The sequence below is a fragment of the Octopus sinensis genome, linkage group LG9, assembly GCF_006345805.1.
Source record: "Octopus sinensis linkage group LG9, ASM634580v1, whole genome shotgun sequence".
NCBI lineage: Eukaryota > Metazoa > Mollusca > Cephalopoda > Octopoda > Octopodidae > Octopus > Octopus sinensis.
Genome location: NC_043005.1, coordinates 23,074,982 through 23,098,257, shown reverse-complemented (window position 1 = coordinate 23,098,257; position 23,276 = coordinate 23,074,982). Strand labels below are relative to the sequence as shown.

The 23,276-nt window shown below is 36.5% G+C and overlaps 1 protein-coding gene across 2 annotated transcripts; it reads right to left on the bottom strand.

Moving 5' to 3' along the window:
- Positions 1–632: 632 nt before the first annotated feature.
- LOC115215707 (uncharacterized protein DDB_G0289975) lies at positions 633–16,486 on the bottom strand. 2 transcript variants are annotated; one of them, XM_029785000.2, is made up of 3 exons: positions 16,392–16,486; positions 6,369–7,070; positions 633–2,202 (listed from the first exon to the last, which is right to left on the bottom strand). In XM_029785000.2, the coding sequence occupies exons 2-3, from the start codon at positions 7,002–7,004 to the stop codon at positions 1,075–1,077; spliced, it is 1,764 nt and encodes a 587-aa protein (XP_029640860.2). In that variant the 5' UTR covers positions 7,005–7,070; positions 16,392–16,486; the 3' UTR covers positions 633–1,074. The 2 variants fall into 2 exon arrangements, with proteins under 2 accessions (XP_029640860.2, XP_036361723.1); XM_036505830.1 differs by lacking the exon at positions 16,392–16,486 and adding an exon at positions 16,317–16,388 and having other exon boundaries at positions 6,369–7,071.
- Positions 16,487–23,276: the final 6,790 nt, after the last annotated feature.

Genomic DNA, 23,276 nt, shown 5'->3' with positions numbered 1-23,276 from the left:
CACACACACAGAAGACCGGATTCCATACAGCTTCCATTTGCCAATTTCACTCACAAGGCATTGGATGGCCCACGCTGAGATAGAACAAAGTCAACTCTACATCCATACATGCTTGTATCTCTCATTTTATTAAATATACCTAGAAGTGCACCACACACATGATATAATGTCCTAACTATCTCAGCATGGAAAGCAGATGTAAAATAATGATGATTTTCTTTGTAGCAAGGGTAGGTTTTTGGTGCAGTTATTGCATTTACAGCTGGATACTGTCCCTTTCAATTGCTAATTCAACTGTGAAGTAACAAGAGGAACTCCTTACTCGGCCAGACAAAATGTAGCAAGCAGAATTATAGAGGTTAGTTATAAACTTTGCTCATAGACACAACATTATGGTTATTAGCAATATTCAAACTTATGACCATATGAATTAATTTAAAACAATATGAGAAAAGATAAATTAAAAAATAAAATATACATTGATCAGCTGTTATCTTATTGGATTGGATTCAGTTACTTTGTTAATCAATCAGGAATCAATTATCACTTAGGTAGTTTTGTACCCAAAACTTGTAACCAACTTATGCAAATGTATATGGGCTTATAACTTATAGAGCAAAGTTAACAGAAAGGAAAATGGAAAGAATTTAATATAAAAATGCAACAAAAATTACAAAGTATCTCTAACTGTCATTGAAATGTCGTTTGATGGGGAGTATGTAGTATAATGTCTAGCACAGCGTACAGTGTATGATATTCTGTGGTGACCATTGAAGTGCATTATATGTAATGTGATGTATAATGTACTAGGTACTTTGTTGTATGATGTGTAATGTAATTTAGTGCTTACTGTACAATGAATGCTGTAATGTAGTGTGATCATTTTGCAGAAATGATGCAGGGTATTGTAAATTCTGATGTGTTTAGTATACCACACAGTGTGTAGTGCTGTGCATAGTGTTATGTCTAATTTGTAGCATAGCATAGTAGCACATAATGCATACATCATATAGGATGAAATGTGTAGCATAATACAGACTGTAGTGAATGAAATGAAAATGCATGTTGTAAAAACTATGAAACACGATTACAGAGCTGCGAAGTTGTGTTATTTCCATCAGGAGGCAGCTGATCACTACCAAATTCTACCCAACTGTTTTTCTGCAAATTGCGATGGATGCGATATATTTGGTCCTTTTGGAAGCCGTGTAGGTTTTTTAAATGAGCTAAAAACGTTCGAAAATAGCGAAACCAGACTTTGCTAACGCAGAAGGGACATGAATAATAACCCAATTTTTCACCATGGATTTCCAAAATGTGTCTCCGAAGTGAACAGCGCTGAGTAAAGCTGTGTTTGCATTTCCGACACTGGAGATTCTGATAATCAGCTAATTCTAGGACAATACACTCAGAATATTTCTGATTAGCACGCTCAGGTATATATGACATGGAACTTTGATTATTCAACTCAAACGTCTGGCCTAAATTGTCAATGGGATCAGCATGTATTCCGTGTACTGACTCAAGATGCTGGCAGAAAAGTGGGTATGAGTCATAGATGAGAGTATTAGGACAGTGTGGACAAATATAATGTTGGGGTGCTTGTTTCTTCTGATTAGCAGCACAACACTGGTCCACAGGGCCACTTTGGTCTAGAGGGACACAACATAAATTATCCAAGGACAAAGACTGAGACACTCTCTCTTCTAAATTATGCACTTCATTAATTTCAATAACATCTTTCATCGAAGGATTATCATTCAGAATTATTTCAATGTGTGAAGATTTCGAACTCAGTTTCTCTGATGCTTCTATAGCTTCACCTTCTTTGTTTACTACACAACTTGAACTTGCATGAGTATTGCTTTGTACTATTAGAGGTTTTGTTGAACGTTTTGAGACTTTTTCATTATGAGGTGCTGTGCAAACATTGTTGCTGGTTTCTAAAGACTCACTTTCATCATTGCTTTTATTGTTGTCATTGTTCTCCACACAACCTGCTTTGGTACATGGTAATTTTAGCTGTGGCATTGAACAAGGGCTGCTATTTCTGGAATCACACAGTTCCCCTTCTGTTTCAGAGGTAGCAGTAAAGCAATTGGTTTGTTGTACATTGCAGGGTTTACCAATAGCACAACAATGTGATGGAGGGTCAGTAGATTTGGGGGCAGAATCCTTTAAACTGGAAACAGCAGTAGAAACCTGGAACAAACAGTAATTCTTAATTAGAATAAATTCAAACATGTTCAATAATAAGCCATATATCATAATCAAAAACATTATAGTTGCATACATAAATATAAAATAATAATTGCACACATATTGTAAGAATAAAGTGATAATAGCATACAATTCATAATTATAAAACTGTAGTGGTTTACATATTAAAACATAAAATTACAGTGATATATATGTTGTAAGTAACAAAGAATGGTGACGTGCAACATGTAAATATATAGTGGACTATAAGAAGACGTGGTATGCAATAGATGCAGGACATACAACGTGTAAGTAAAAAAATATAGTGACATACAACATGTCATAAGTTCTGAAAATAATGATATGCTAACACAAAATTGTCATAAACAAGTCATCATTACAGAAACTAGTGACATACAGCCATAATTCCAGAACACCAGTGTCATATATACATGTGATAATTACAGAATTATGGTGATACACGTATGACAAATCAAATATGGTAAATATGGATTGACAGTCAACAGTGGCATTGAACAGCAAGCTTAGAGGGCTTGAGTTGAACGCCTGGCAGGCATCTTGTTGCTTCAAAAGACATTTAATTCTGTATTACTTCAGTCCACATAGATCTGGGAATGTTAGTCATGACAGTCTTTTCAGGGAGATTTCTCTCTCATTTGTTTAATGCAATGAAACTAGAGACAAACACAGGTGCATAAGACTATGTTGGGACACTTGAAGGGACTTCATAAACTACATCACACATTCACTGAATATTCAGGTGTCATATTCATGGCATTAAGTCAATATTTCCTAAATACTGAACCCAGTTGCACTGCTGTATTTTTAGCAGGTTTCCTAACTTATCAAATAAAGAATGGCAGAAAGTGAAAATAATTACTTAACCCTTTCATGATGAATTCCCTAACAAAATATGCTATGTGTTGCTTCAATTAGTTTTTAAAATAACAAAGAATTTGTAGGGATTTCATATAACTAACCTTTCACTAAAACTAAGCTATTTTGAACATAGGAAAGTTAAAATACCGTTTAGAAAGTTTTGAAGTTTTGAAGTTTTGTGTATTAATATATAGAAGCAGTATCAGATGGATTGTGTTTTAAAAGGATAATACATCATACAGCAAAGAAAACAAAAAAAAAATCAGCTCGCTATTAGAAACAGAAAAAAATTAACGGTTTTGTGGTTTTGTGCCAGGTGATGTGAGGTTATAGTATGAAAAGAGGGACAGAAACAGGTGTCTTGCAGCAAAGGAGATAAATGGCTAGAAGAGAAGGAAGGGAGAGAAGGGAAAGAAGAGAGAGGAGAGGAGAAGATATGAAAGCGGGGAGCTATCTCAAATTACAGAGAATAAAGATTAGCAGACCAAAGGATTACATACAGCAATTCATAAAAAAACAGTGAATCTGATGAAAGTATAAACTGTATTTGTCTTGTGCCTGCTACCTTTGGGAAACTGTATAAAAGAGTTTCTGCTGCAACAGAAGCAAAACCTGCCCTAACTCGATGATTTACAAAGTGGTACTTCTAAAGTGAAGCTTGTAAGCTTTAAAGAAAGGATGTAAAAAATGTTGGATTGCTTCCATCAGACAACACTGCAAACCATCTTCTGCATACATTAGAATGTCATGAACACTGAAATTCCTTATCAAACCAGACTCAAAAGCATTGAAGCTGAGCTGTTACATTATCAGTTAATGTATGTCACTCGTTATCAAAGATGCTTATGTACAAGGAAAGTATCCAATAGGAACTTCAAGGTGCTAATATAATGGTAAACTAAATAAATATTCAAAACTTTGTTTCTCCATCAATTGTTGATGCATATAACACTGTCCACTGTGGAAGCAAAAACGCTATGTTGGGTGCAATATCTTTGAAAATAACTGGGAATGGAATCAGAAGGAAGGAAAAGATCAGTGGAGAAGAAACAGACCCAGCTGCACTCTGATTCTCATGATCTCATTGTCAGCATCCTTTGAAGTAAAAAAAAAGGCATATACAACCATGAATTCAATAGAATCAGATTCATGACACTGGGCCATGCCAATGATGATCCAACATGTCCTTCCTTATCTAAGATATGATGTGATTTGAGTTAGATTTGGCTGCTGTTTCTAGCAGATCGAGTAACCACAAAGAAGTTTTATTGTTGGATCATATCAGTACACTCAGTAAATTGAGAACATCAGGTCAAGAATCTTCTCTAGTGTTAATGGAACAATAAAATATAGTCTATAGACTTTGTAAAATGATTGGTGATAGGTAAGGCATCTAGTTATAGAAACCATACCAAAAATGTACAAGTGAGAAGTGATCTCTAACCCCTCTAGGAGAGCAGTCACACTGAATAACAACTAACTCAGACTTTGAAGACCCATTCAACCCATGCGGCACAGAAATAAGACATAAAATGATGAGAAGATAATAAACATGCTTGATATTTGGTGTATTTCACAAAGTTCCAGTATTTAGCCAAATCTAACACTAATCTTGCTTACATCAGAAATAGTGGTCAATGCAGAAGCCAGGAATAGACGAGTGGTAAGTTAAAGCTGTACAAGTTATGTATAGGGATGCTGCCAGTAAGATGAAGGTTGGTAACAACTATAGCAATGAATTCAGTGTACAGGTAAGAATCCACCAAGGCTTAGTTCTCACCCTGCTCTTGTTTACCTTAGTCCTCCAGTCCTTAACAGAGAAATTCAAGACCAGCTGTCCCTGGGAGCTCCTCTGCACTGATGACCTTGTTCTTATAGCTGAATAACTACCTGACCTAAAGAAGAAATTTCAGGTGTGGAAGCAAGGCTTGGAATCTAAGGGCTTTGGAGTTAATTTAGCAAAAACCAAAGTTCTAGTAAGTAGGAAAACGGACAAATCAAAAGTCTCTCTGGGAGATGGTCCTGCTCAGTATGTAAGAAGGGTGTTGGTAGAAACACCATACGTTGTACCCAGTGCAAGCTTTGGACAGATAAGAGATGAAGCAGTATCACAGTAAGGTTAACAGAAAACATAGTCTATGTGTGTGGCAAATGTGCAGGTAGAAGAAGCACTAAAAATGCGCAGACAATAGACTTCCTCAAATGCTCAGGAGGATCATTAGAAATAGTAGATAGCTTCCATTACCAAGGAGACTAAGTTAGCAGTGGTGGAAGAAATTCTGAAAGTGTCGTTTCTAAAATAAAAACAGGCTGGGCAAAGAATACTTCTACCCTTGTAGGTAGCTAAGGGTCTCTCCCTCAGAGGGAAAGGCAGATTGTATGATACCAGTGTATGTACAGTTTACGTTACATGGCAGTGAAATATGGGCTCTGACTACAGAGGAATTGCAAAGGCTTGAAAGAAATGAAGCTAGCATGCTCCACTGGATGAGTAATGTCAGTGTGCACGCATGACAGAGTGTAAATGATCTAAGAGGAAAACTGGGTATAAGAGGCATCAGACTGTGTTGGTTTGGTCATGGATGAGGACAGCTGCATAAAGAAGTGTTGAGCTCTAATTGTGCACATTTTCTCAAGCTATGTCATCCAACATGTTCTTTTTTCTTCTTTTAGATATCTGTATGGTCTGGTGTTCTCTATGTTAAAATTTTATAAAATTATTAAAGAAAGTAACGACTTATATGATAAAATTACATTCATCAGTCATGTTTCTTCTCATTGATAAATGAATGTATGACACATATTCAAATCCTGATAAAGTTTTTTTTTTTAATGTGTTTAACCCTTTTGCATTCACATAATTCTCTCAAAACTAATGCTTATTTATTTACATTGTTTTGAATTAATCTTAAAGCTTTCAGATTTTGATGATGTGATTGTTAATTTTTAAAATGACATTGTAGGATAGGTCAAGAAGCTGGATCTGGCCAGTTTAAATGCTAAAAGGATAAGATATGTTATACCCAGTTTAAATATTTTATTTCTCAGAAACATCACAACCTTTCTAAACACCCAGAGCACCCCTTGTGAGCTCATAATGCTTCCCAGGGATCATTACTGCCCAAGCTAAGAACCACTGATGAAGTCATAATAAAACAGTGTATCTGAACAAAAGGTGAGAGCCATGGCCTGCTGAATCAGGGTTAGCTTGGCACCAAACAACAATAACAAATGCACACATACACACACAATAAAAGAACACTACAAACCTGTGGACTAGATGCTTCTGTTAGCACGATTCTCTCTGTAGAGTTAGAGTCTGTTTTAGGTTCTTCAGCTGATTTTTGTGTAATGTCCGAAGAATTCCCAATACCTTCCTGAGTAAGGTTTAATACGGCTTTCAAGTTACTCTTGCTTTCTATTGATTCATTAATCTGACTAACGTAATTCTGAAGATACTGAAAATGGTCTGCAGCAGATAAATTCTGCTGTTGCTGCTGCTGTTGCTGCTGGTTATTATCATTATCATTACTATTATTATTAATATTATTATTATTATTATTATTATTATTATTATTATTATTGCTGGATGGTGTACTTTTTGGTTGTTGTGATGGGGTTTGTGCTGAGTCCTCTTCACAGGATGAAGAATTTGTGATAAATGTAACATTTCTGAAGGTTTCTGTTCTCATATTTTGGTCATAGGAATTGATACTAACTGACTTTTCAAGTGGTTTCATGCACAGACTCTTCCGATGTAAGATAAAACCAGTAAGGGCACGGAATAAGTTACGGCAAAGTTTACATTCTAAAATAATGTCAGAATCATTATAAATGAAATGTTTTTCTTCTGGTGAGCCATGAAGCATCATTGTCAATATCTGATCAAGTATTTTGGTACCCATTATGTACCGAATGCTTTGTTAAAACTTTACAAATTCTTCACAATTTATTGTCTGTTTTCATCATAACCTGGAGAAATATAAAGAAACATCAAAAATATAAGGAAAAATGTGTAAAGCAAAATTAGAAATAGAAATATATTATAAAATATAGAAAATAAAAAAAAAACATTAAAAATATAAATAAAAAGCCTAAAACAATCTGTACTGTAGATCATAGGGAATGGCTTTTGAAAGAGTCATTGTTGCAGTCTACAACATGGCCAACAGTTTAGTAGGAAAGCAGTGAAGTGATAAAATTAGCAATAAGTCAATTTAAACATCATGCAATATCTGGTTGTAACACTTTACCACTGAGTTCAAATCTCACCAGAGTTGACTTTTCATTTCATGCGACTAGGATCATCAAAATAGATACAAGATATATACCGAGTTAATTCCATGTGTGGTGTGTGTGTATATGTATGAATCATCCAACCGCTCACAAGTCACGGCCTAAGCTTTCTTATTCTATACAAGTACAGAAGTTGTCAAACAGCAATCAACAAACTGAAGAGCTTTAACACCCAAGAACCTGCCCCTGTCAGTTCCAAAACTTTAAGGCGACAACTATTATGATAGGTAGGTCTGGTGCAATTGTGGATATGCCGGGGCAGAATCCTCATCCAAATTCCTAGTAGGCAAGAAACATTAATACAAATTGATGGCAGGGTGAGATTGGCATATTATTAACTAAGAAATGAATAAAGTAACTGAGGTAGTGAGAGTGTGTGATAGGATAAGATGAGTCTGGTTATAAACAACTCAGCAAGTAACACTCATCAATGCATCGGCCTCACAGCCAGGATTGGCAGAACAGAAGGACTATCTCAATGATGACTGACAGTAACTTTTTATCATGGCTGGTGACTTCAACAGACATTCTGATCAACACCATAATGACTTTTATGACATAAATGGAAGCTGGGGTTATTGAACAAGAAATGAGTTTGTAGATTGCCAGAATTCTGTATACAAGTGATTTAACAGTTTGCAACACACACTTCAAGAAACCAGCCAAACACCTCATCACCTACCAATCTGACAAATACTTAAGTCAAATTTCATCCTTATCAGGAAAAAAAATAGATGGGTCATTGTAAATATAGAATCTTTCCTAGTGAAGAATCCACTAGCCAACATAGTTTAGTGGCTAATGACTTCAGAGTCATAGCTTCATGGACACACAGACAAAAAATGAAATGGAGGAGGAAAACATGAACGCTAATAGAACCCACAATTGAGCATAAGTTTTAGAGAAGTTTTAATTGACACATATGACTATATGGAGAAAGATTAGATAACTGTAACACAGATGACAACTGGAAATTCTTACAAAATAACCTATTTATTGGTCACAGATCAAAATGAGACTGGTGCAAAGTCACAGCAAAACTGAAAATGAAATGACATAGCTAATAGAGCAATAATGGTTATGAAACAAGTCTGGAAAACATGGAAGGAAGCTGGTTTTAGGGAGCATTATCAAATAGCTCTAAGGGCAGCTAGGCGAGAGAGATACTTGGCAAAGGTTGAAGCAAAATGGAAGGGATTTGCACATGTCTTACAATGTGATGATCAGAGGCGTGAAGTGATCAAGTTTGCAAGACAGTGTCTTAAAGAGAACTGACATGTCATATGAGGGAAGTGGATTTGAAATGATGAAAACACTCTTGCCATCACTGTGATGGACAAAAATGCGGTATGGAAGCACAATTATAAGAGGTTGTCAAATACAGAGTGCATGGAATAAAGTGGGGCTGCTGCATGCTGACCCTTTAAAGGTACCAGCAATTCAAGTTGACAGCATTGCAGTACATAAAGCAATCAAGGACATGAAGAGGAGAGAAAGCTGCTGGACCACTAGTAATAATTGCAAAGATGTTAAATAAAAATACATGATAACCACCCAGGTAGCTAATGAAGTAATACAGGAAGGTGTCATGCTCAATGTATAACAGGAATATCATTGTAAATTGCTACAAAGACAAACAGGATGTATTAGAGAGAAAAAATTATAGAAGAATCAAACTGTTAGATCAAGTTATAAAGGCTATGCAGAAAGTTGTAACACAATAGATCTAGCTGATTTGAACATAAAACAGAATATTTGAGTCAGATTAAATGCTAAAGGAATGATGGTGTTGACTTTAAACTTTACATTTTTTTTCCTCACCATAAACACACACACATTTCAGTAAAATAAATTTGTGTGCATACATGCACACATAGATTTTAAAAAGAAAATTTATGTATATACACACACGCATTTTAGTAAAAGAAAAATTATATGTGCACACACACTTTAGTGAAAGAAAATTGCTTGTATACACACATGCATTTTAATAAAATACATTTATGTGCATGCATATACACAAATTTCATTAAAGATATTTGTACATGTAACCACCTTTCACTAAAAGAAATATATGTATACATGCCCACATGCATTACATTAAACAATATTTATAAAAAAGCATACAAAAGATCAAGTTGTCTGAGCCTTTAAGTTTCACTTTCAGCTTCTTCAACCAGTCAAACAAGCTGATGGGGGAAATTTGAAGTCTCTAACTTGATCTTCATAATAAATTTTTATAGTAACCCCATCAGTTAATGTTCCATTATTATTTTTTAACTTGCTCTCAAATAATAATTAATAATTTAATATAAATAATGAAATACAGTATTAAATAGTATACTAAATAAATATGATATACAATATAATAAATGATAAATAACAATAAATAAATATAATATAAATAATAATTTTAACATTCGTAAGTCATCATCATCATTGTTTAACATCCGCTTTCCATGCTGGCATGGGTTGGACAGTTTGACATGGAGCTGTCCAGACTCCAACTGTCTGTTGTGGCATGATTTCTATGGCTGGATGCCCTTCCTAACACCAACCACTTGACAGAGTGTGCTGGGTGCTTTTTTCGTACCACTGACATGGGTGTGTTTACACAGCACCGGTAGAGGTGCGTTAAAACAACACTGGCATGTGTGCTTTTTAAGTGACACCAGCACATGAAAGGACACGCCTGTATGTGTGAAAGAGTGATTTTACTTAGCTTGACACGTCTTATCAAGTACAGCAAATGGCCACATCTCCCAGTCCCTTGTCATTTCCTGAGTAAAGCCAGCATCTGAAGATCCTTTCTCACCACTTTGTCCCACATCTTCCTGAGTCTACATATTCCACAGGTACCCTCCACAACTAGATCTTGGCACTTAAGTATACATACATTTCAGTAAAAGATATTTATTAGTATATGACTTGACTATCCATGTCAGTAATATCTTCAAACAAGGGTGCCTGTATTTGGCCATTTGAGCAGATAGAAATAGCAGCCCTATCTCGCTAAAACTAGACCCTATCTTCTTAAAGAATGGACACTTAGATAACTGCAGATGTTGAAATACTGTCAGGAAATGAGATACGATAGTGAAAGGATGAACACCTTTCACAATAGCTATGTTTAGTCAAGATGGCTAACCTAGGGCCAAACAAAAGCAATTCATGCATCTATGAGCCAGCAAAATAGGCACTATATGGGCACTTGACTTGCTAGAAATAGCAGCTAAATCTTCAAATCATCCTCCACACTTTAATAAAAGATACACTGGACAATGTAGCCCATGATATATACAGGGTGTGACGGGTAAATTATCACCATTTTATATTTTTATATTGTGCATGCACTTTGATTTTGTTGACTACACAGTATAGTAGGGTCAGTTGGGCACCGTCTGTGAGAAAAGCAGCACCTTGATGCAATTCACTTGCCAAAAATTTGGAAACGACATGCATTACTGCTTGGCATTCATGCCAGAAGCTCCAATATGAACATTTCAGAGTGTTTGGGTGTCAATCTGAGGACAGTTCTGAGAATTTGGAAAGAGTTGGAGGAATCTAATGGTGATTACGAAGGTACAGCAGCACGGAAAACTTACTCTAAGAAAAGAACATCTGAATTTGTTGGAGAGATCCAGGCTATGATTGACAATGATCTCGCCAAGTCAATCAGGTCCATAGGAGTGTTTGAGTTTTTTTATCAGGCAGGTAGTGCATGACATTCTGTATTCCTCAAACAAGATGAGAAAAGGCCAATTTTTATCCCAAGTCATCAATGACAAGGGGAAAGACAGCGCTACCAAGCTTTTGAACAAATTCTAGCATCCCCTCCAACTGAACATACTTTGGTTTTTCTCAGACAAGAAAAATTTCTGCCAGAATCAGATGGTGAACACACAGAACAACCGTTAGCTTGCTATGTTCCCAAAACATGTAACAAGAGTGGTAAAAATCAAACGTCCAGTTAACATCATGATGTTTGGAGTGATCACTAGTGATGGTGATGTTATGCCTCCATTCATCTTCCACACAGCTTCAGACTCAACAGAGGCCTACATCAAGTAACTTGAGGAGGTAGTGCTGCCCTGGGTCAAGAGGGTGGCTGCTGGAAGACCTTATCTGGCAACAGAACTCTGTACCATGCCAAACAAGCAGGAGAACCCAATCGTAGCTGTCAGACAATTTCTGCAACCACATCACCCCTAACATCTGACCACCTAACTCCCCAGACTGTAAACCCCTTTATTAATGTGTGGGGCACAGATCAGAGAGAGACCAACGAAACTCCTTGTAACACCAAAGACAAACTGAAGGCAAGGATTATGGCAGCATTCACCAACTTAAACAAGGAGACCATCAAGAAGAGTTGCGGGAGTTTTCGAAGTTGTCAGGAGGCAGTGGTTGAAGCCAATGGTGATTTTATTGAATGAATTTACTCTTTAGTATTTCAAGATATTTTGGTAAATATATCTGTTAAAATGAAATATCAGTGTTATTTTTCATTTTTGTGTAAATTAGACAACATTTTATTAACCACACCCTGTATATATTATCTTTTGGTATTAATACTGCTTCTGTCACAATTATTTGCTAATAAGCCCACTGGCAATTTGTGACACCAATGCCTGAATAGAAACTGAGATTTTATATATTGTTGACAGGAGATTTGGCTGTTATTGTGCTGCTGGACATCTGTCACAGAGGATACTATAGCAGGGCAAAATTACATGATCAGACATAGCAGATAATTCTCATCTGTCAACAACATAATTCCAAGTGTTTTTATGCACCATGAGTCCTTAGAGATTCTCTCAAGGTAAAAAAATGCATTATTTTGTGTTCTAACACAACCCCAGTTAAGTTGATCATGATTACCTGTTATATGAATTCAATATGGGCGGCATGTGCAGCATCGGTACCACGCAAGCACAAAAAACCACCTAATAGTGCAATTTGGGAGACTGCAGCAGTCCAAATTGCCAGGAAAGAACGCCGTAATGCTGAACAGGAATACAAATTGCACAAATCAGAGATCAACAGGAAAAAGTGCAATAGATCAGCCAACCATCTCAAGCAGGTGACGAAAAAGGCAGTGTTTGAATTTGAACAGCGCATAGCAACCAACCCTGACAGCAAAGTGTTCTGGAAGTATGTACACTCAAAGCAGAGACCTCACTCTCCAGTTAGTCCCCTTTGCAATCCCCACTCAGGGCAGATTACTGGCAATCCCAAAGAACGTGCAGAAATCATTGCTGGATCCTATGCAGGCATCTTTACTGTTGAAGATCAAAATGTTCCATCTCCATCACCTCTGACACCAGACTATAAACGTAACCATGCCTTTCCTGGTCTCGATGGTGTTACATACCTACTTCTTAAATGCGGTGGGTACTTTCTTCTAAACCAATTTTCACTATTCTTTCAATTCTGTCTTGACAATGGTGTTACTCGAGAGCAGTGGAAAACTGCCAGTATTAAAAGGTGACCGCACATTGCCTGTCAACTATCGCTTCGTTAGTCTTACTAGCTGCATCGCCAAACTGATGGAATCCTGTGTCAGAGAAACCCTCTGGAACTTCTGGAAGTCTCACAGCCTCATCCAGCCGTCACAATTTGGATTTATTCCTAACTCCAGCTGCTGTAATCAACTCATCGAGTTTCTTGAGGACATTACCCGAATCACTGATCACGGATCCTGGGTGGATATTGTTTACCTGGACTTTGCTGAGGCTTTTAATTCTGTGCCACACAAAAGACTTATGGTGAAATTCTCTGCAATGGGTGTAAAAGATGATCTCTATAACTGGTTGAAGTCCTTCATTATCAGCCGAAAAGAGGTTATCATAGTTCTAGGACAGCACTCTTCATTCTATGAGATGACATCTGGTGTACCACAGGGATCTGCTCTTGGCCCCCTTTTATTTGTTGCATATGTTAATGACATAGATGCCAACTTAAAGAATGCCACATCTGAAATATGCAAATGACATCAAGCTGAGATTCACCAATACTACACCTGATTTTCTCCCCTCCATACACACGCAAGCATGTATTTGACTCATGCACTGTTCACTTTCCAGACATTTGTACATTATTGCATACACTTTATATGCACTTTTGACCAGTTGTGGTGCACCTGAGCACTGTGTACAATAATTTCATCATTATTATATATATTTCATATATTATTTTACATACATACTTACACACACACAAATATGTGTGTGTGTGTATGTAAAATAATATGGAAAGGGAAATGAGGAAAGCTTCTAACAATGCAGAGATGAAAGCTTAAAAAAACTTTTATATATTTCAGATGCACAAGCACTGGACTAAAACTGCCCATTTGGTTATCCAAATGGCAGGAGCCATGTAAACACACATTTCTTTGACTGTACTCTTCTGAAGATGGCCCTTTGCACCCAAAATACATAAAGGTTTTCTAAACTCTGCATTGTTAGAAGCTTTCCTCATTTCCCATGGCGGTGGCACATGAAAAACAACATTCGAGCATGGTCATTGCCAGTGCTGCCAGACTGGCTCCTGTGCAAGTAACACATAAAAAATACCTTTTGAGCGTGGTCATTGTCAGAACCGCCTGACTGGCCCTCATGCCGGTGGCACGTAAAAGCACCCATTACACTCTCGGAGTGGTTGGCATTAGGAAGGGCATCCAGCTGTAGAAACTTTGCCAGATCAGATTGAGCCTGGTGCAGCCTTCGGGATCACCAGTGTTCAGTCAAACCGTCCAACCCCCAGCATGGAAAGTGGACGTTAAACAACGATGATGATGATGATGATTCTACTTCTGTAGTACAATGCTTCAAGCAAACTACACTGCTCCTCTTTCATATATATATATATATATATATAAGACAGTCATGGTTGAAATGCCTTTCACAAAGCCTCTGTATGATCAGGGATGACTCAGGGCTAAACAATAATATAGTCTTCATTTTGAAAATTGAAACTTTTCCTTTTAATTTTGTTTTATCTTACAATTCTCATTTCCAAAATAATTAAAATAGTTTGGAGAGAATTAACAAACAAAATTTTTAATATTGTGACACAAACTAAACCAGAAATGATTGGAAAAGTTGAGGAATTGACTTAATGAACCTCAGCCTTTCTATCTAACTTATTTTATGAAAGTTGGCCACAATGAAATTTGAACTCAGAGTCAGGGCCAAAGCTTAATACTACCTGACCACTGCTTCAGTGATAGTAATCATTCCTCAGCATTCGTGTATACCAAGAATTTATAGAGAAGGGCTTAAATTAGTTGAATCGACTAAGTACATTACTAGAACTTACTTTATTAAATGTGGAAGAATGGAAAGTGAAGTCGCCCAAGCAGGCGGAATGTGAGCAAGAAAGCAGGGGGAGCAAACTAAAAACCACAAGCTCCAGTGCGTGCGCATATATATATATATATATATATATATATATATATATATATATATATAATATATTTGTGGCACCTTGGGCAAGTGTCTTCTATAGCCTTGGGCTGACCAAAGCCTTGTGAGTGGATTTGGTAGACGGAAATTGAAAGAAGCCCGTCGTATATATATGCATATATGTGTCTGTCTGTGCTTGTACCCCCACCATCGTTTGACAACCGCTGTTGGTCCGTGTACGTCCCCCGTGATTTAACGGTGCGGCAAAAGGGACTGACAGAATAAGTATTAGGCTTACAAAGAATAAGCTCTGGGTCGATTTATTCGACTAAAGGCGGTGTTCCAGCATGGCCGAAGTCAAAAGACTGAAACAAGTAAAATAATAAAAGAATATATATACGCTTGCACACAGCATCATTTCTTCCGATTCTTTGCATTATGAGTTCAAATCCCACCGTGGTCAACTTTGCTACCTCTAAAATTGCTGGCCTTGTGCCAAAATTTGAAACAATAATTGTTTCAATAATAAACTTGGAACTGAACGGTGAATACATGTTTACATTTTTAATAAAGCTAAATACGAAAACGTGTTCATGTAAGTGGCCGAGTTTTGAACTCATTAACTTGGGCGCCAAGTTGTTTGCTCTCTCTCACACACACACACACACCACACATATATATATAACTCCTATTCTCATTCTATATATTAGTTGAATAGCAGTTTGGGTTTCTCTGTCTGTACTCCGAGTTTCAGTTAATTTCCTCATTATATATATATATATATATATATATATATATATATATATATATAATATATATATATATATGTGTGTGTGTGTGTTTGTATATATATATATCTTGTTTACTGCGAGATCGGAAATAATCTTTTCATATGTAAGTCTCATAATTAAAACCAATTGATGATGCTCGTTTAATTCACTGAAGGATATAAGAAACAATATCGAGGAGACAAAGGAAGCAAGAATGAAAGACCTCGTTGTTGCAGACAAAAGAAAAAAAATATATATAAATGAAAATAATAATTAACCGTAAAATAATTACAATAACATCAATTTTATCTTTTTGTAAAATTTGATTCAAATTCTTGATGTTTGGATGGGAAACACATAGTAACCAGGCTGTTGTAACTTTTGAACAAGCACTAGCTATACAAAAGAAATCGTTTCCTTTATATAAAAAGAATTTGATCAGTTTAACTTTTCTGCTCCGTTAAAATATAGACTGTTGTCATTAATTGGATTATAAATGTTCTTCTATAGATTTTTGTTTAGTACTAATAGCTGTAATTATTGTCTGAAAGAACAAGAAAAGTTGACATTTGTTCACAAAGGGAAGTATATTGTTACATGAAGCGATATACCACAGCAACCGTTGCAAACATAGATGCAGCGTCAGCAAACACACACAATTCCAGCGAACTTTACCAACAGATGCGAACATTAACAATAGAAGAATAGAGTCTATTTAGCTAAAAAGAAACATACAAATACAAACCATCTTTTAAACGACATGAAACACATAAGGACACCTTACTGGAAATAAATATAGAGTTTTTTTTTTAAACAATTTACCTATAAACAGGAAGTTGGTGGAATTCTGGGATTAAGACGGATCCGAACAAATAATTGTCAACTATGAAAAACAATTCCAAGTAATTTTATTAATGCTAAAAGTTGCTGTTAAAACTATCAAATCTTATTGAGGGGATGTATGATAAAAAGCATTCCAACTATGGCCATCCTGTCTTTTTAAGAATATGTCTCAGACTATATTATCCATTGTGTCCCTTCCTTCACTAGTGGGCATGCTCTGATTAATCATTAAGCGGAATAAGCATAAGTGCAGGCCACTAAAGAGAAGAGACACCACTGTGTTTATTTTGTTTTTGAATTTTTTTCGCACTATTTGTTGTAGCACTGTTTAACCAGAGTTCTGCGAAACAGGCTCATAGTAAAACAAAAAAAAAACATATAACAACAATAATGGTTTCAAATTTTTAATACAAGTAATTTAAGTGGGAGGTGTTAATCAACTACATCGACCTTAGTACTTGACTGGTACTTTATTTTATCGATCTCCGAAAAGATGAAATGCAATTATAGTCCTGAAAAGGTTGATTATATATTTTAAATTTGGGAACTCAACGAAATCAAAATATTGTTCTAGTGAGAAGCAAATACTTTATTTGTACTACTACTACGTTAAATTTCTTTTTTTTTTTAAATATAGTTGTGAGATCTGGTTTTAAAAGAAAATTATTTTTTACTTCATTATTTCACAGCACCTATATCTCAATATCTTGTGAGGGGACAACAGGAAAGCCAAGAAAAGTCTCAAAACGTGCTACCTTGAAAAAGAGATTTTATTTCTAATATCACAAAATTTTACAAACTAAAATTAAAAATTACAAAATGAATTTTTAATTTATTTCACATTCAACACTTAATGATTTATCAAACATCACCATCATCATTTAACGTCTGTTTTCTATTCTGGCATGGGTAGGACGGTTTTACAGGAGCTGACCAGCTGAAGAGAGCTGCCCAAGCTAATGTCTGTTTTGGCATAGTTTCTACAGCTGGATGCCCTCCTAACGCCAACCACTTTACAGAGTGTACTGTGTGCTTTTACGCAGCACCAGCACAGGTGCATTTACGTGGCAGTGTTCATCATCATCATCGTTTAACGTCCGCTTTCCATCCTGACATGGGTTGGACGGTTTGATTGAAAACTGGTAAGCTGGGGGGGGGCTGCACCAGGTTCCATTCTGATTTGGCAAGGTTTCTACGGCTGGATGCCCTTCCTAATGCCAACCACCCCAAGAGTGTAGTGGGTGCTTTTTATGTGCCACTAGCACAGGGGCCATTGACTTGACACCAGCATTGGCCATGACTACAGTCTCACTTGGGTTGACAGGTCAATACAAGCACAGTATATTGCCAAGGGTCTTGGTTATTTGTCACTGCCTCCATGAGACCTAACAATCAAATGATGCTTTTTACATGCCACTGGCATGGGTGCCAGTCAGATGGCACTGACATCAGCCATGACTATGATTTCACTCGTTTTGACAAGTCTTATAGGCACGGCATATTGCCCAATGATTCAAGGGTACTTTTAATGGGCCAGTTAAATGCCACTGGTATCAGCCACAACTGTGATCTCACTTGGCTTGACAAGTCTTCACAAGTATAGCATATCTCCAAAGGTCTCGGTCACTTGTCATTGCCTCTGTGAGGCCCAACATTTGAAGATCATACTTCATCACCTCATCTCATATCTTCCTGGGTCTACCTCTTCTATAGGTTCCCTCCACTGTTAGGGCGTAACACTTTTTCACACAGCTGTCCTCATCCATATGCAACACTTGACCATACCAGCACAGTCATCTCTCTTGCACACCACATCTGATGCTTCTTATACCCAACTTTTCTCTCAGGATGCTTACACTCTGTCATGCATGCACACTGACATTACACATCCAGCAGAGCATTCTAGCTTCATTTCTTTCAAGCCTACGCATGTCCTAAGCAGTCACAGCCCATGTTTCACTGCCATGTAGTATGACTGTTCACACACAGGCATCATACAATCTGCCTTTCACTCTGAGCAAGAGGCCCTTTGTTACCAACAGAGGTAGGAGCTCTCTGAACTTTGCCCAGCCTATTCTTATTCTACCAGCTATGCTCACAGAGCATCCACCTTCTGCTACTGACTTGGCCATGCAGGTAACAGAAGCTATCAACTACTCCTAGTCCCCCCCCCCCCTGCTATGTGATAGAATCAATTTTCTGTATGTTTTTGGTGTTTATTGTAGCTGCGCACCTTCCACACAAAAACTATCTTCCCTATTAACCTTCCTCTGATATTACTGCACCTTTTGTGTCCATATAAAAATAATGATGAAATTATTGTCTACAGTGCTCAGGTGCACCACAACAGGTCAAAAGTGCATATAAAGTGTATGCAGTAATGTACAAATGTTTGGGAAGTGAACAGTGTATGAGTCAGATACATGCTTACGTGTGTACGGAGGGAAGAAAATCAGGTGTAGTGTTGGCGAATCTCAGGAAGCATGGAAGTTTTGAAGGATGCAGTGCTCCGACAACTAACAACTGATGCCGGCAGTTTGTTCCATATTTCAGCAACTCTTAGCGTGAAAAAATGTTTCCGAAAGTCATGGCAGCTGTGCTGTTTTCTGACTTTGTAAACGTGTCCACGGGTGTTTGACAGGCGGAGTTTGAAAAGATGCCCAGAGTTATTGTTTGTAAGATGGTTAATAATTTTATGGATGTCTGCCAAGTCAGCTGCCAGATATTGGAGTTTCAATGTATCCATGCCCAGAGAAGTAAGGTATTCAGAATATGGCAAATGCCTGATAGAGGGTATTCTCTTGGTTGCACGTCGCTGAACAGTTTCCAGACGATTAATATCCTGTGTGTATATATATATATATATATATATATATATATATACACACACACATTTTTCATAGCATTTTTCCGATGGGTGGATAACTGAAGAGATGGCGGCATGGATTTCCACCTTGGCATCCAAAACTCAGAGTTTTATCGTGGCTACTGAATAATTGTCACATATTACATTTACAGATATATATATATATATATATATAATGGAAATTTCTTTTTTAATTGCAGATAGAGAACAAAATCTTAGCAGTAACAGTTAACAATTCTCAAAGAGAAAGGGAGATGATTTTAAGAAATTAAGAATTAAATTCACAAAATTTATTCACATACTTCTGTCCCCTAAAACTGTAAATTAATTTTGTGAAATTCAAACATCTTTAGAGAGAAACAAAAATGTCACCTGGTGTGATGTATGATTTTTATATTTGAAGAGTATGCATCCCTTTATATTTTGTTTATTTTTATACTGATTTCTTCTTCACTTTAGCCATTTTTTCAATAAATATAAGATATTATTTAAATGTTTAATATCTTTGAATTATTTTTCTATTTATTTTTAAGATACATTACATTTCTTCAGCTAAGAAGGAATACAAACACATCGTCCCTTATCCAAACTCATTGACCTACTTGTGTTTTCTCCATTACCTCATTTATTTTTTCTTTATAATTTATTTACATATTGGTTCATCTCTCCCTGTCAGTTAGTTTAACAATGAATATTCCAGATATTAAATCAAAGAAGCTCCTATTCTCATTCTGTTATAGAAGCTAAGTAAACTATAAGGCAGAATAAGCATGATATTGTGTGATAAATCCAGCCTTTAGGGGCAGTTCATTTGATGGGCTTCCTGTATACCCAATTTCACCTACAAAATTTTGAGTTGACACATTTCTCTGGTAAAGGGTTCTATTCCAAACATCAGGTTTATAATAGCATGAAACATATTACACTGCTTGGACTATTTGTGTTACTATCTTCCAATGTAGACGGACAACAGTTTTCCCAGATTCTACTGTTTTATTATTAGAGAATGTAGTCTATATACACAATGCCTAAAATTAAGATGGAATGGTCACTGTTGAAACTTTTTCTTCATCTGCTAGATCAGAGTTGAGCAACTAGACTGCAGATAAATAAATAAATATACTAGACTGCAGATAAACAACCTGTTTTGACCAGCCAACTGCATGACATAATGTTGTTTTTCAATTAATTTGAATGATAGCTGACACCTTTACCACTTTGCAAAAGTTATTACAGATTTATACAGGCATAACTAGGGTCCAAGTTGAGTTTTCAAACTAGGTTTGTAATCAGTGCAACTTCACCTCTGACATTCGTTGCATAGCTGAGCCTCACTTGAGTAACCAGCTTCCTGTTGAAAATTTGACTGCTGTCTTGAGAAGCCCATTCATGTTAAAGTTTATTTACTGTATCCCAAGAGTGCAGTCATTGTTGTTTCATTAATTCTCTCTTCAATCTTGAAGAAAGCAGAGCTATCTATCTAATGATATAACTGGTTGGTAAAGATTGTTTTTTCCTGAGTGCCTGATGAAGAAGCAAATTCTCTCACATCTTTGAAATGACAACTATTTCTCAGGCCTGAGATGAATAGAAAAGCTATAGACAGAAATGTCAATTGGAGTCTAAACCTGAAGAAAGCCATCAACACTAAATTCTGTGAATAATAATATCAAAGGAGCAGTTCATACTCTTTCTTCCCTTTTTAGTCTTGCTCATTCTAACACTGAATTCCTGGACCAATTGAAATGAAACCATCCTTCTTTCAATAATTATTTACAATAGCCTTGGTCATCAGGCTATTTAGGACCAGATTTACCAAAGATAATGTAAGAAAAGTGATCATTTCCTTTACTGTGGGATCTAGATGTGACCTCTTAACCCCTGACATCTTATAAATAGGATTTCCATGATGGTTGGTGATGTGAGTCTCAAGTTTTCGGAATATCACAAACAGTTCATAAACAAACTTTCTTGTGAGAGTATCCTTTCCTACATTTTTTCTTATTATTTTATTTACTTGTTTCAGTCATTAGACTGTGGCCAGGGCACTACCTTGAAGAACTTTTAGTCAAATGAATCAACCCCAGTACTTTTTTTTAAACATTTTTTTTTGTTTTTTAGTGTTATTCTGTCTTAAACTAAATTTGATTAGCAGTTTGGTGTACTTTGAGACACCTCATATCAGAAGTGGGTTTGTCATCAAACACCTACTATCTCTCTCCTCAGCTCTGGGTTGATTCTAAACTGGCAAAGCTACTATTCATACATGTCAGCACTCCTAATAAGATCCACAGTATAGTTTTTAAAATGCTTCCAACTTAATCAGACACAATGTCATCTTCAGCTCAGTGAAAGAGAGAATCTTGGAGCTCAACCACTTTGCTTGGCAGACTTATTGAGAGCCCTCCCATCTAAGGTTCGGTGATTAGCACATTGCCAGTAATTCAACAGGTTCTGAACTGTTTGTCCTGGCATTGATGGTATTTCTAGGCTGGGATCTGATTAGAATTTGAATACTTGTAACTTGATGATGTTTGCTAAGGGTACACTCTCCAGCTAAGATGATAACTGAGGATTTTGGTTGCCGAATCTTGAAGCAGATGGTTCCAAAAATGGACATTAGACAATCATTCATCTTCACTCTATCACTATGATGAATCTATTCAACAAATTCTTTCCTCCATCAGCATGAATTTCCCTTCGAGCCCCAATTTCTGATGTTGCTTTTGGACTGACCTTTCTTTCTCAGATGTTAAAACTTGAGCTGCATCAAAGGTTCATATTCTTAGGGATCTATTTATCTGTTTCTAAGCTATTTTATATTCTGAGGGTTAACTCTTTGTTAAGAAACTTGTCATCCTTGTATATTTTTGATGATGTCATTTATGAGAAACTCAAAAGCTTGGTCATGTTAAGCTTACTTCAGTATCTGTTGCCCAAACAATTCAGTGTCTGGGTTTTTGTAAATACTCCTCTCTATTTCTCTCTTGGTTCTTTTATTTCATTCATACTCATTCCTCTTTGACAGACAATATTCTATCCCTTCAACAGGTAGTAGGAGGGAGAGATGAAGCTCTACAACAGTGGAAGATGCTTTGATTGTTAGTTTCAGAGCATGGAAAATTGAGTGTGGGATAATTTAGTCAAAACATATTTCTGAATCTTTTTGATCTATTTAATCAATTATTAACATGCTGTCTACTGTGGTAAAGGCTGGTGTCTTACTTAGTCTTTCAGTTCTGTGGAGTTGTCCAAGGAGAATAGCAAGAGACCTAATGGACTCACTCTTTACTCTTGGACTAGATATAGATATCTTATTTTGGGCACTGCTATTAGCAACTCTTTAGCTCCATCAGACATCCTTCATGCTGCAACTGTAGCTGAATTATATTTCACCCAGCACTGAAACATCGATAAATTATATTTGTCAACCTGTGACTTTTGCAACAAGTTGAAGGAGAGGTACTGGGTCGTTGACAAAGTAATTTCTTACTTCGTTAGCGTTACGTCTCACTGATATATCATCAGATGGAATACAGGAGGTGTTTCTGGCTTGTCCAGGGCTTCAGCTTCACAATCACCAGCAGTAATGCAGTGAGTGTTTTGGAGTGTCTCAAAAATTCTTAGAGGCATACACCAGTTTCTGTTGGTGCCATGCCGTTTATTTATTTACTAATATATATAGCTGGTGTTTTTTTTTTGCTTTTTGCTAAAAATTAAAAAATATAATTACTTTTAAGCGATAAAAGAGAAATAGTTTCCCAATGGAACTCAGAATTAGATATCTATGATTTGCCGAGCGACCACGTCACGGGATTATAATTGGGATTCAACTGGATCCAGTGCGGCTGTTTAAATAGATTTCATCAACAGGAACCTCCCCACCACCAAAAACAAACAGAATGAGACAAACAAACATAAACAGCAACACTGCTACATTAGCACACACACACATACAAAAACAACGGGATCTTTTCGGTTTGAACGGCAGTTTTT

Coding starts and splice junctions, on each gene's coding strand:
- LOC115215707 (XM_029785000.2), bottom strand. CDS start 7,004: ATGGGTACCAAAATACTTGATCAGATATTGACAATGATGCTTCATGGC. Junction 2,203..6,368: donor CAGAAGCATCTAGTCCACAG/GTTTGTAGTGTT, acceptor TGTTTGTTCCAG/GTTTCTACTGCTGTTTCCAG.